Here is a 12,248-nt window from a genome sequence, read left to right on the forward strand (position 1 = left end):
GTTGGTGGCTAACTCCAAGTGCTGCCGTCGCTTTTCTCTCCATCAACAGCAAGCAAGCATTGTTCTCAGGGCATAAAGCCAAACCATCTCCGTCAACAGCAAGCAAGCATTAGTTCTTGTATTAGCCAATTCTAATAGCAGCTTCAACAAAGAGGTTAATGTTGGAGCACTGGAGACTCCAAAGAGGAGAAAATTCTGAATATTCTGAATATGAAGCAGCACATAACTTGGCTCAATCGTCACTCTGGTCTCCGGGTTTGCAAAGTCATCGCAGGGTCACTTTCATGCTTAGAAATGTTTGCCAGGCAGGAAAGGAATGTAGACTGTCCGGTGGAAGGTTGAGTAGCAACTGCAAAAAAGGAAGGGCGTTAAGTCTTGGTTGAACACCAGCTCCTTCTAGATTAGTAGAGGTCACTAGATGACCATTTCCAAAGTTCTTTCCAAGTCAGAAAAGATAAGACACATGTCTTCTTTCGGTTTATACAATCTCATATTCAACTCTTTGATCAAAGAACAGAAAAACACGGCTTCAACGGAGAAATAAGATGAAGAATCATAGTGTCCTTGGGCCAATCCTCTGAAAAGTTTCAGATATATATAGCTTCACCCAGCTTTGGCAGTTCACCCAGTTTCAGATATATGTAAAGCGAGCGGGCTCTCAAACACACACACACACACACATGGAGGTAATATTTTCTGCTGCTATGGGTGAGCTTGCCAGTAGATCCATATCTTTCCTGGTGGACAAATACCTGAAGCAGTGGTCAGCGGAGACAACCGAGGAGGAGAGGCTGCACAGCCTGCAACGGCTGCTACTGCGGCTTCATGTCATCGTCGAGGAGGCAGATGACCGGCTCATCACAAACCAGGCCATGCTGCAGCAACTCAGCATACTGAGACAGGAGATGTACAGGGGGCATTACACCATTGATATCTTCAGTTGCCGAGCACATGAAGATTACAGGACAAAAGATTACTCTTTTGCCCCATCTAAGTTCAACCCTGCAAAGCGTGTATGTTTCTGCAGTGGCAACAGTGAAGGTGCAGCACAAGCTGAGCTGCTGGAGCAACTTATTGGCAGCTTGCGTAACACCATTGAAGATGTGAGTGAGTTCATCATATTTCTAAACAGTTACCCACGTCTGCACCGTCAACCCTACAACATGTATCTGTTGCTGGACAAATGCATGCTCGGACGCCAAATGGAGATGGGACTTGTGATGAACTTCCTGTTGCAAGCAGAGACTGCTCATGGCGATCCTGGTCATCTGGCTGTCTTGCCAATCATCGGTCCCAGGAAAGTTGGAAAGAGCACCCTGATCGAGCATGTGTGCAACGATGAAAGGGTCCGCGACCACTTCTCTCAAATTTTGTTTTTCAGTGGAGATGATCTTAAAGATGCAAGTGTAGAGACTCTAAGAGATGGAGGTCGAATCAAGCATCAAAACCGTGGGATGGGCGGTGGAAGAACATTGATCATCAGTGAGCTACTTCTGGATATTGAGGAGCCTGTATGGAAGAGGCTGTATTCAGCTGCGAAAAGTCGCATCACGAGCGGAAGTAAGATGATAATTGTGAGCCGCTCCGACAAGATCGCAAGATTTGGAACCACAGAACCCCTCAGGTTACAGTTCTTAACTCAAGAAGCATACTGGTACTTCTTCAAGGTGCGTTCGTTTGGGAGCACGAGAGCAGAGGACCACCCGAAGCTCGCATCAATGGCCATGGAGATGGCCAATTTGACGAGTGGGTGCTTCATGTCTGCAAACATCATCAGTGGAATACTGAAAGCAAATTTTAACCCCCATTTCTGGAGCATGGCCCTTGCAGCCCTCAGGAATTTGAAGACGACAAACATCTCAGTGTATGGGGATCGTTTCACTCTTCCTTGGCAGATGGCGGAGCCAACATATCTCAGGAGGGTGAACAAAAGTTCTTCCGAATGTGTCGTGTTGTTTCTTGACTACAAGACATGTTCTGCTGGAACTGGACATGAAGCTCTCAGGATGATGAGCGCGCAAGATCTTCTCTTTGGAAGTGTGAGGCTTCGAGGGAAATTCAAGGTCCATGCATGGACATCCCACCTGCCGCCTCACTACAGCTACATCGTTCACTGTGAGGTACAGAAGCCACATCTCATGGTCACAAGTAACAAGCGTTTTCAGAAGAGTAGCGGCTGATTAGTACCATTTTCTTCTTTCTGAAATACCATTTTCTCTTCTTTTGGACAACTCTGAAATAGTACAAATTTCACTGTTATTTTTTACATTCCAACTGTAATTAATAAGCAATTAGGCAAACTGTATGGGTCAGAAGTTTGGGAAGTTTCTTTGGGTTGGTGATATTAGCCAGGTACCTCTATCTTTTTTTTATCATGTGTACTGACCAGTGAGAAGCCATGCAAGTTTCTTAGACTGTTTCCACTTGTCCACCTAATCTTTTCCAATTTCCATGATACCACAGGACGAGGCGAAGATATCCTGATAATACTGAAGGTTATCCTGATATCGACGGTCAATGCATTGTTTGTTTATTTTTACTTTTTGACAAAATAGACCGCAGATGGCCACAAAGTTTGAAATCAAGTCTGCATCCACATCACACCATTAAGCTTACAACCGGAGGTAAAAGAAAATGGTGAAAGTAATGCTATTGTGCAGTTAGGCTGTTGTCGAAAAGTTAAGACTGATGGTTAGGAGGCAGGTGGTCATCGGATGCAGGAGCGTAGCTGCGCGAATTCGTAAGTTGTACTCGGCGCTGTAACAAAATGAGCTGTGTCTTCCGTTCTTCAGAGTTAACTGTTGATTCTTCAGGTTTCAGGTTCGGATCCTGACAAAAAAGCTCTGCACTTGGCACACATGCACGGTGTCATACTTTTAATTTAGTATGGTTGGAGGCTCAAAAATGGACATACTGTTCCAATTTGGAATTCTGGTATTTAAGCACCAGCTAGACACTTCTCTCTCTGCTGCTACTTCCTGCTTGGACTTCGGTACTAGTGCTGCTGTTACAGCCAGGTATCACCACTTTGTCACATTTTACTGCACTTGTATATATGCACTTCTATTATTGACTGTATGTATGCCCACTTATTTTCGCCTGTCTAACGAGCTTAGTAGTACTTCCTCCAATCCATGTTTACTTGTCGCTCAAACAGATGTATCTAGCATTGAAATAGGTCTAGATACATTTGTTTAAGCGACAACTAAAATGGATGAGAGGGAGTAGTAAATCATTGTCATAAATCCATAATTTACACTGATCTTCTTCATGGGACCCAGTGTTCAGCGCCTCTCGCCAGGGTGAAATCCCCAAATCCCAATTTCCCATTGCAGCTACCCTCCTGCTCCAGGTCGCCATCACATGCTATGGGAGTATAGTATTGTTGGTTGATTGAATGCAGCTTGTACACTGCATGGTCTCAACAATAAATAAAAACATGAGAAAAATTCACAAGTAGGCACATGCCTCAGACTGTATTTATCCACCTAACTCGCCTTTTCCTTCCAAATATAGTATTGCCAGGCTATAACAAATGATCTCCTTGCTCAATACCCCGAGCCCACCAATGGCGGATGCGCGACACGTGGGGGCAATCCACCCACCCTCCCGGGGCACGACACTGATATAAATCCCCCCCACACCGACCCTTGACATAGAGATCTCCTTCTCCCATTTCTGGGCGGTGGCGAAAAACCCTAGATCCAGAGCTCCAGATTCCTTCGAGTGGTGGGAGGGCAAGGTAGGCGGAGATCCTCATTCGTTCGCGGTCGTGGTGGCTTCTTCTCCCATGTTGAACGACGCGGGGCGCGGCCACCGTGGAGAGTGACGCGGTGGAGGCGGCGTTGGCCGCATGGACCGTGGAGGGGGCGGTAGGCTGGCCGCGGCAACGGCCGGGGAGGCGATCGGAGCATGTTCTCGTGGAGGCGTGAAGACGGCGACATCTACGACATCTCAACATCATCCAACATCGCATCGGCGGAAGACACCACGCGTTGGGACGAAGCGGCGGCGACCAACCGCAGGGAGATCCAAGGTGGTGGTTTCTGGGTGCAGAAGGCCAAGGCGTCGTCTGGTTCGGGCGGCAACACCACTGGGAGGCAGCCGACTCCTCCACTAGATCGTCCACAGGGGAAGCAAATCCCTGCTCAGGTGCCCCCTACCAAAATAGCAGATACGTGTCCTATCTGTAAATCCCATGAGCATTCCGTTGTTCGCTGTCCGCAAGCCTACTACGAGAGATGCAGAAAATTAGGGAATCTTGCATCTGTTTGTGTGGAGTTCTTGCCATGGGAATGCATTGCACCGATGTGTGCGTTTCAATCAAAGGGGTAGGGATTTTAGTACATTCATGATTCTGTTCAGCCAACCAACAAAAAACTAGGGCTAATAATATTGTGGTTACCATTGTGGAAGCGGAAACATCTACTCGTCAGATGGAGTTAGATTTATCAGCTTACCTGGCCACTGATTGGCGATGTTTGGCTCATGCTATAGGGTCGGGGGTCTTTGTGGTCAGATTCCCTAACCCGAAGGCAGTAGCTCAGATTTGCTATGTAGGGAGAGTGACGCTTAAGACCAGATGTGCTGTTATCCATGCCACACCGTGGTCATCTGCAGTTAGGGCGAAAGGAATGATGGAGATGGCGTGGGTTAAAAACAGCAATGTCCCCTGGATAAGAGAAGTGAAAGAAACTTGGCATATGTGGCATCACTAGTTGGGGTCTCCTTGGAGATTGATGCTGCTACTTTGCATCGCCCGACCTCTGTTCGGGAGAGGCTTGGTTGCAGAAATGTGGCTGAGGTTCCTATGATCGTTGAAGCTATACTGGGAGACTACTTTCATGATTTATTTTATGAGGTGGAACAAATCTTGGTGAAAGATCCTAACAGAGAAAAAAGAGCTGTTCAAGCACCTACTAAACCTGATAGCAATGCCTATGGAAAAAATCATCCCCTATCGACCCCTGGAAGGCTGGAAGTAAACAAAATAATCCTCCTGCTGAGTCTTCTAAAAAATCTCCTTTCACTGCCCAGGGAGGGAAGGCAGACCCCATCTGGGAGTCGCAAAAGAGCGTGGAATCTGATGACTCGCTGCATACCGCATTTCTCAATGAAACCATGGCTCGGGAGATGGAGCAGGAAAAAATAAGCTCCTATAGTGAGAAATCTGTGATTTGTAACCTGGACTGCCCCAAGAAAACTTACTCTGATGTGGTTAAAAATTGTCATCAGGTGGTGGAAGTGATTGGGGACTGTGACCCTGCCCTGAGTACCTCTCAACAGTACATGGTCGAGTCGCCTGAGACAGAGATGGTCAATGAGGGGCTTCCTACTCCCCCACTAAACACGATGTCCTCACTTCACAGCTTGAACACCGATCCTTCGCCACATCTTCATGAACTTATGTCGTCTCGAAGACTTGGTTAGGATATCTGCAAGCTGGTCATCAGTGCAAACATAGTTGACGTCAATCTTGCTTTCTTCAACGCACTCCCTTAGGTACCGATACCCCGTATCAATGTGTTTCCATCTACCATGATGACACACTAGATTCTTCCACATAGAGATTGTAGACTTGTCGTTAACATTGAGCACCACTTGTTTCGATTCCTTACCAGTGAGGTCACCGAGTAGACTTCCTAGGCACATGCCTCGACACATCGCGGTTGTAGCTGCAATATACTCCGCTTCACGAGATGATAATGCGACCGCCTTTTGCTTTTGTGATAGCCAACTCACTATGCTTCCGCCCAAGAAATATGCCACGCCCGAGTTACTTTTACGGTCGTCCACATCTCCTGCCATGTTGCTATCACTGTAGCCAAGTAGCTCCAGCATCTCATTCTTCTTCTCTCTCAAACAGACACAACCGAAATTTGTTGTCCCTTTGATGTACCTGAGTATATTTTCCACTGCTGCCCAATGTTCCGTCGTGGGTGCTTCCGTGAAGTGACTCACTATGCCAACGAAATAGGCCAAGTCCAGTCTTGTATTCATGAGATACCTCAGCTTTTCGGGTCACACTTCTATACTCCGTTGCATCAACCGCGGGTGCTTCACTCTTCTTGCTTAGAACAAGACGAGGCTTCATAGGAACATGACTTGGATTGCAATCTTTCATGCCACAGCTTTCAAGTATCTTCTTTGCATATGCCTCCTGGCATAATGTGACCCCCTCCGGCTTTTGTTGTACCTCGATCCCAAAGTAGCAACTCAAGAGGCCTATATCAGTCATCTTGAACAGCTCCTTCATTTGTAGCTTGAAGTTTGCAATCACCTCTTCGTCTGCTCCAGTTATCAATAGATCATCCACATAGATGCCCACTAACTGACGATCATTGCCTTTACCTCGCTTGTACATTGCATGCTCCAGTGGGGCTTTCTCAAATCCAAAAGAAATCAATGTGAAAGGATCGAGAAGAGGTGTCTAGAGGGGTGGGGGTGATTAGACACTAAGCAAGAAAAGTTGCAGTTTTTAATTTTTTTAAGTTGAAGTGGAGTTTTGGCACAAGTTTAACAATCACGATACATATCAAGCAAGCATGCAAAGAGTATATGAGCAGCGGAAAGTAAAGCATGCAACTTGAAAGAATGTAAAGGGATGGGATTGGAGTGTGCAAACGCAATTTGGAGACACGGAGATTTTTGAGCCGTGGTTCCGATAGGTGGTGCTATCGTATATCCACGTTGATGAAGACTTCAACCCACGAAGGGTAATGGCTGCGCGAGTCCACGAAGGGCTCCACCCACGAAGGGTCCATGAAGAAGCAACCTTGTCTATCCCACCATGACCGTCGCCCACGAAGGACTTGCCTCACTAGGGTAGATCTTCATGAAGTAGGCGATCTCCTTGCCCTTACAAACTCCTTGGTTCAACTCCACAATCTTGTCGGAGGCTCCCAAGTGACACCTAGCCAATCTAGAAGATACCACTCTCTAAGAAGTAACAAATGGTGTATTGTTGATGAACTCCTTGCTCTTGTTCTTCAAATGATAGTCTCCACAACACTCAACTCTCTCTCACAAGATTTGGATTTAGTGGAAAGAAGATTTGAGTGGAAAGCAACTTAGGGAAGGCTAGAGATCAAGATTCATATGGTAGGAATGGAATATCTTGACCTCAACACAAGTGTAGGTGGTTCTCTCTCAGAAAATGTATGTTGAAAGTGTAGGCATGTTCTAATGGCTCTCTCAACGAATGAAGAATGGGTGGAGGGGTATATAGCCTCCACACAAAATCTAACCGTTACACACAACTTATCAATCTCGGTGGGACCGAATCCCGAAACTCGGTCGGAGCGATTTAGCAAATAATGTGACCGTTAGGATTTTCAGTGGGACCGACATGTCAACTCGGTTGGACCGATCTGGTTAGGATTAGGGCATAACATAATCTCGGTGAGACCGATTACACAAACTCGGTGGGACCGATTTTGGTAATAAGCTAACCAAAGAGTTGGTCAGGCAAACTCGGTGGGACCGATTCGCTCATCTCGGTTAGACCGAACTGTTACGAAGATGAACAGAGAGTTTGCATTGTAATCTCGGTAGGACCGATTACACAAACTCGATGGGACCGATTTTTATAATGGATACATACAGAGAGATTACAATCCCATCTCGGTGAGACCGAGATCCCTATCGGTGAGACCGGAAAGACTAGAGTTTGTGGCAGCGGCTATGTCAAGTGAACTCGATGGCGCCGATTAGAAAGAATCGGTGGGGCCGAGTTTGACTTTTGGTTTGGGAAATATGTGGTTGTAAGAAAGTGGTTGAGAGCTTTGGAGCATATCACTAAGCACCTTGAGCAAGAACCTCATTAAACAATGTCTCATCCCTTCTTTATAGTATTGACTTTTCCTATAGACTCAATGTGATATTGGATCACCAAAATAGAAAATGTAGAGTCTTGTGCTTTGAGCTTGAGTCAATTCTTTGTCCTTAGCATCTTGAAGGGGTTTCACATCCTCTAGTCCATGCCACTTCATTGTTGAATTTATCTGAAACATACTAGGTAAAGGTATTAGTCCAACAAGAGATATATTGACATAGATTACCAAAATCATCCAGGGAGCACTTGTGCTTTCACAATGTACTGTCAAGCTTGATTTTCCATGCCCAAGGAGCTTGTGGTAGCCCGTACAACACCTTGTGTAGCTTCAATACCTTGTGTTCTTCTCCTTCTTTGATGTACCCTAATGGTTGCTTCACATATACTTCTTCTTCCAACTCCCCAGTCAAAAACGCGGAGTTCAGATCCATGTGATGTAACTTACAAGATTCTTGAGCCGCGAGAGCTATAAGTAGCCTCACCGAGTTCATCTTGTCAACTGGAGCGAACACTTCTTCGAAGTCCACATCTTGCCCTTGTATGTTTGGTTTAGCCACGAGCCTTGCTTTGTGCTTCACCAAGTTTCCTTCGTCATCTTTCTTGACTTTGTACACCCACTTAAGCTTCATGGCATTATATCCGTTGGGAAGATCGACGAGTTCCCATAATTTGTTGTCTCGGATCGACCCCAACTCTCCATCCATAGCATGACGCCAACACTCTTCCGTCTTTGCGTCTTGAAAATTTTCTGGTTCCTCAATGTGCAAACATCGTTGTCCTTTACTTTTCATCTTCATTGAATTTATTTGAAGCGCTTCCTCTGAAGAGATAACCAACACGCGTTGTTCGTGTGCTATTGAAGATGACACACTTGCTTCTGGACGTGCCAAAGTTCCATTTTCGGGCGACCCGGACTTTCCCGAATTTGCTGCATATTTCTCACACGAACCAGTCAAAGAAGCTGATAATTCTTCATGTGCATGGCCTTCTAGCCTTTCTGTGACGTGACCTTGCTTCCCTTTTGAGAAATATGCTGCAGACGGACTGCTAGATGGGCCACCATCAACCGTCATGTTCGCTGGGATGCACATGCTAGTCAGTAGAGCTGTACCAGCCGCGTTCGTGGCGTGCCTCGTCTCGGCCGTCTGCTCGCTCGAACTGGCTAGCTTGCCGCTCGTTGCGATGCCAGCAATGCCTCTACCTTCTTGACTCGCCACATCGGATCCACCATGATTCGTGACGTCTGTACTGTCTTCCATCACGCCACGCTCGTCTGATCCAACTTCAACTTGCCGCGTATCTTGGTCATTCTCTAGTACGACCACACTGAGACGCTGTAAGTCGTGGACTTCTGGCGCCACGTGCCCGCCAGCTTCTGGCGCGACCACACCGTCTCGCCTAGCGTCATGGTCTTCTGGCGTCACGTCTACGCCTGCTTCTAGCGCGACCACACTGTAATACCTTGTGTCATGGTCTTCTGGCACCACAACATCGTCTGGGTTTGCTGGCGCAATCCACGGTCACGCCTTGGGTCTTGGTCTTCTGGTGCCACAACTTCGCCTGATTCTACTGACACGTATGCACTCACTGGACCTGTGTCCAGCTGATCGTGATCATTTGGATCCTCCTCGTTCACTAGCTCGCACATTAGTATCACATCCCCGTCGTCTCCTTCATCGGCCATGAGCGCCCGCTGCTTGGTGCTTCATCGCAGTTAGTCTTGAAGTGACCGAGGAGGCCACACTTATAGCACCTCACTTTTTTGATGTCAAACTTCCTCCTCGGTGGTGCAGGCGCATCCTCGTCGTCCGACTCGGCAAAGTTCTTTCTCGCCGAGTGCTGCTTACCCCTCCCCTTCTTCTTGCCACTGCTCATAGATCCACTTTGCTTTTCTTTCGACAGAGCAATCCATTGCGCCTTTGTCAGCATCAGGTGCTCACTCCCCTCCGCTTCGCCGAAGCTGAGACGAATTCTCTCATCATGGGCCTTGAACCTTCCGACGAGATCCTCAACCGTGAGAGTTTTCAGGTGAAGACATTGCTCGATCGAAGTGACGATCTGGATATACCGTGCCGGCGCGGCGCACAAAAATGGTCGTACGATCGCAACTTCTTCTAGGGTTGAACCATAGCTGCGTATGCTGTTAACGAGAGTCTTGAGACAGGCGCAAACTGATCTACCGTCTCACTTTCATCCATCTTCAGGCACTCGTAGCTTCTCATCAGGGATTGAAGGTGTGCTTCCTTGACACGGTCATGACCCTGATGCAGGATCTTGATGGTCTCCCGTGCCTCCTTTGCCGAATTCTTTCCGACAAGGTGTTGCAGCACATCCTTCGGCATGGCGGAGTAGATCGCCGTTAACGCCTGACGATCCTTCTGGTACTTCGCTGCGCCCTTCGCGTACTCGGCGCCGCCGGGGTCGACGGCTTCCCAGTACTCAGCTACCTCCATCGCAACCTCCATGTTCATCGTCCACAGTGCGTAGTCCTCTCGATCCAGACGGGAGAATTGTGATCCCCCACCATCGGCATCGGTGCTCCCGCTGCCGCCGTCACGATCTCCTTGTCTGTGTTCGACATAATCCTTCGACTGCTTTCCGAGAATTACGCCAATATACCAAAGCTATAGATACCAATTGTTGGCTAACGGCCCGACTCGACGAGTACTTTCCGTCGAGACGACTTCGTAAGCAACAGCCGCTAGCGACACTAGCTAGCCAATTGATTCCATCAGATGATGCATACGTACAAAAGGAGCAAGCAGGCAGACTAGCTGGTGGATCGATTCCTCACGTACGTAGCTATTCCCTCCGTTCCAAAATATATGACTCAATTTTATACTAAGTTAATACAAAGTTTAGTCACATATTTTGAAACAGAGGGAGTAGGTAACTAGCACATGCACAAACGAAACAACCAGCCGCCGGCGCCTTCGATCGTAACTAGCACAACTGGTGTGTTAGGGATAACTGGGGTGGCGAGGCCGCTGTAGGTGGCAGACGGACACAAATTGTTTAATTATTTTTTGGTAAGGTTTGGAAAGAAAGAAACAGCCGCATATTCAACAACAAGGCAAACCATTTCCTGAAGGTCGCTGAGAACATTATCAATGAGCTGAATTCTTGGAGAATCGCTGGATTCAAAGGAGCACAATGGACAGGCGCGAGATAATTTCTTTCTTTCTTTCTTTCTTTTTCTAGTGTACATTTGTATAGCTTTTCCTTCCCCTTTCTGGCCTTCAGCCGTCCTGAACCTTGACCTGTATTTCTTGGGGTGTCTCATCCTATCTTAATGAATGAAATCAGCACAATGCTGTTTTTCGTCAAAAAGATTTTTTGGTAAGGAATGACTACACGTCAATTGCCTGGTTTTCAAATTTAGGCTAGTTGATCGTTTTTGGCCATTGGATGCAGATCAAACAGTGGGCAGCCCTTCTTCTTCCTACGGCTTCTTCTTCTTCACAAGGCCGTCGCACGGGCCGCCGACCGAACCGCGTGCAACCACCACCCGCGGCTGGCGGCGCTACCGCAGAGCTTTGCCGGCCCATCCTCCCCGGAATCACTCCCAACCGATAGTCTTGCCGCTGTCCTTGGCCATCCCTCTAGCCCCGCCCGTGTTTGTTTTTTCTCCGGCGAGGCCCCACAATCGCCCCCACCCTAAACTCTAAGATAAATAATGGGGTAGCTCTCCGGAGAGCTCCTTCCTTCTCCTTCCTTCCCTCTGGCGAACTTTCAAAATAGACTGACCCCAAATTTGAAAGTCAGTCCACTGACATTTACTAATGTGTTTTTGATAACTCGTGTATAATCACTTTAATTAGCTCAGATGTGCAGAGACTCAACAATGGAATTTTGTCCAGACATTGACGGGCTCGTCTTTTAGCCTCCCTTCTACTCCCTTTGTAAAGAAATATAAGAGCATCTAAATCACTACATAAATCATTGATATGCATATATGTAGCGGCACTATGATGCCCACGAATGGCGGCACTATCATGACCACAAATGGAAATCAATCACGCATATATGCAAGGGCTAGCTAGCCAACATGCATGCCTGAGAACGACCACATAACTATACATGTGTACTTATCCCCTTGTTCCAAACGTATTACTGTAGAACTGACATGCTACATACCAACCTACTTGCATGCTTATAATTAATGGAATAATAGGCGTGGTTCCAAATTTATAGTACCAATTGACAAGCCACCAACCTAGCTACTTGGCTACTCACCTTGTTCCAAATTTAGCTTGTCTCCGTTACCTAACGCTAACGGTGAGTGAGTGTACACAAGATGCAACCATTCACGTACGTACAAACAAGGTAACATGCACGCACGCGGGCTCTATATTTCGGTGACGGCACGTCCTGGCGTAATCTCACATGTGGCATTTTTAGTTAATCTACGCGC

At 47.2% G+C, this 12,248-nt stretch overlaps 1 protein-coding gene across 1 annotated transcript; it reads left to right on the forward strand.

The window, feature by feature from the left end:
- Window positions 1-668: 668 nt before the first annotated feature.
- LOC123038762 (disease resistance protein RGA2-like) lies at window positions 669-2,180 on the forward strand. Its single transcript, XM_044462243.1, has one exon. It carries the CDS (start codon window positions 681-683, stop codon window positions 2,178-2,180), a length of 1,500 nt encoding a protein of 499 aa, XP_044318178.1. The 5' UTR covers window positions 669-680.
- Window positions 2,181-12,248: the final 10,068 nt, after the last annotated feature.

Source organism: Triticum aestivum, chromosome 2B, assembly GCF_018294505.1.
Source record: "Triticum aestivum cultivar Chinese Spring chromosome 2B, IWGSC CS RefSeq v2.1, whole genome shotgun sequence".
NCBI lineage: Eukaryota > Viridiplantae > Streptophyta > Magnoliopsida > Poales > Poaceae > Triticum > Triticum aestivum.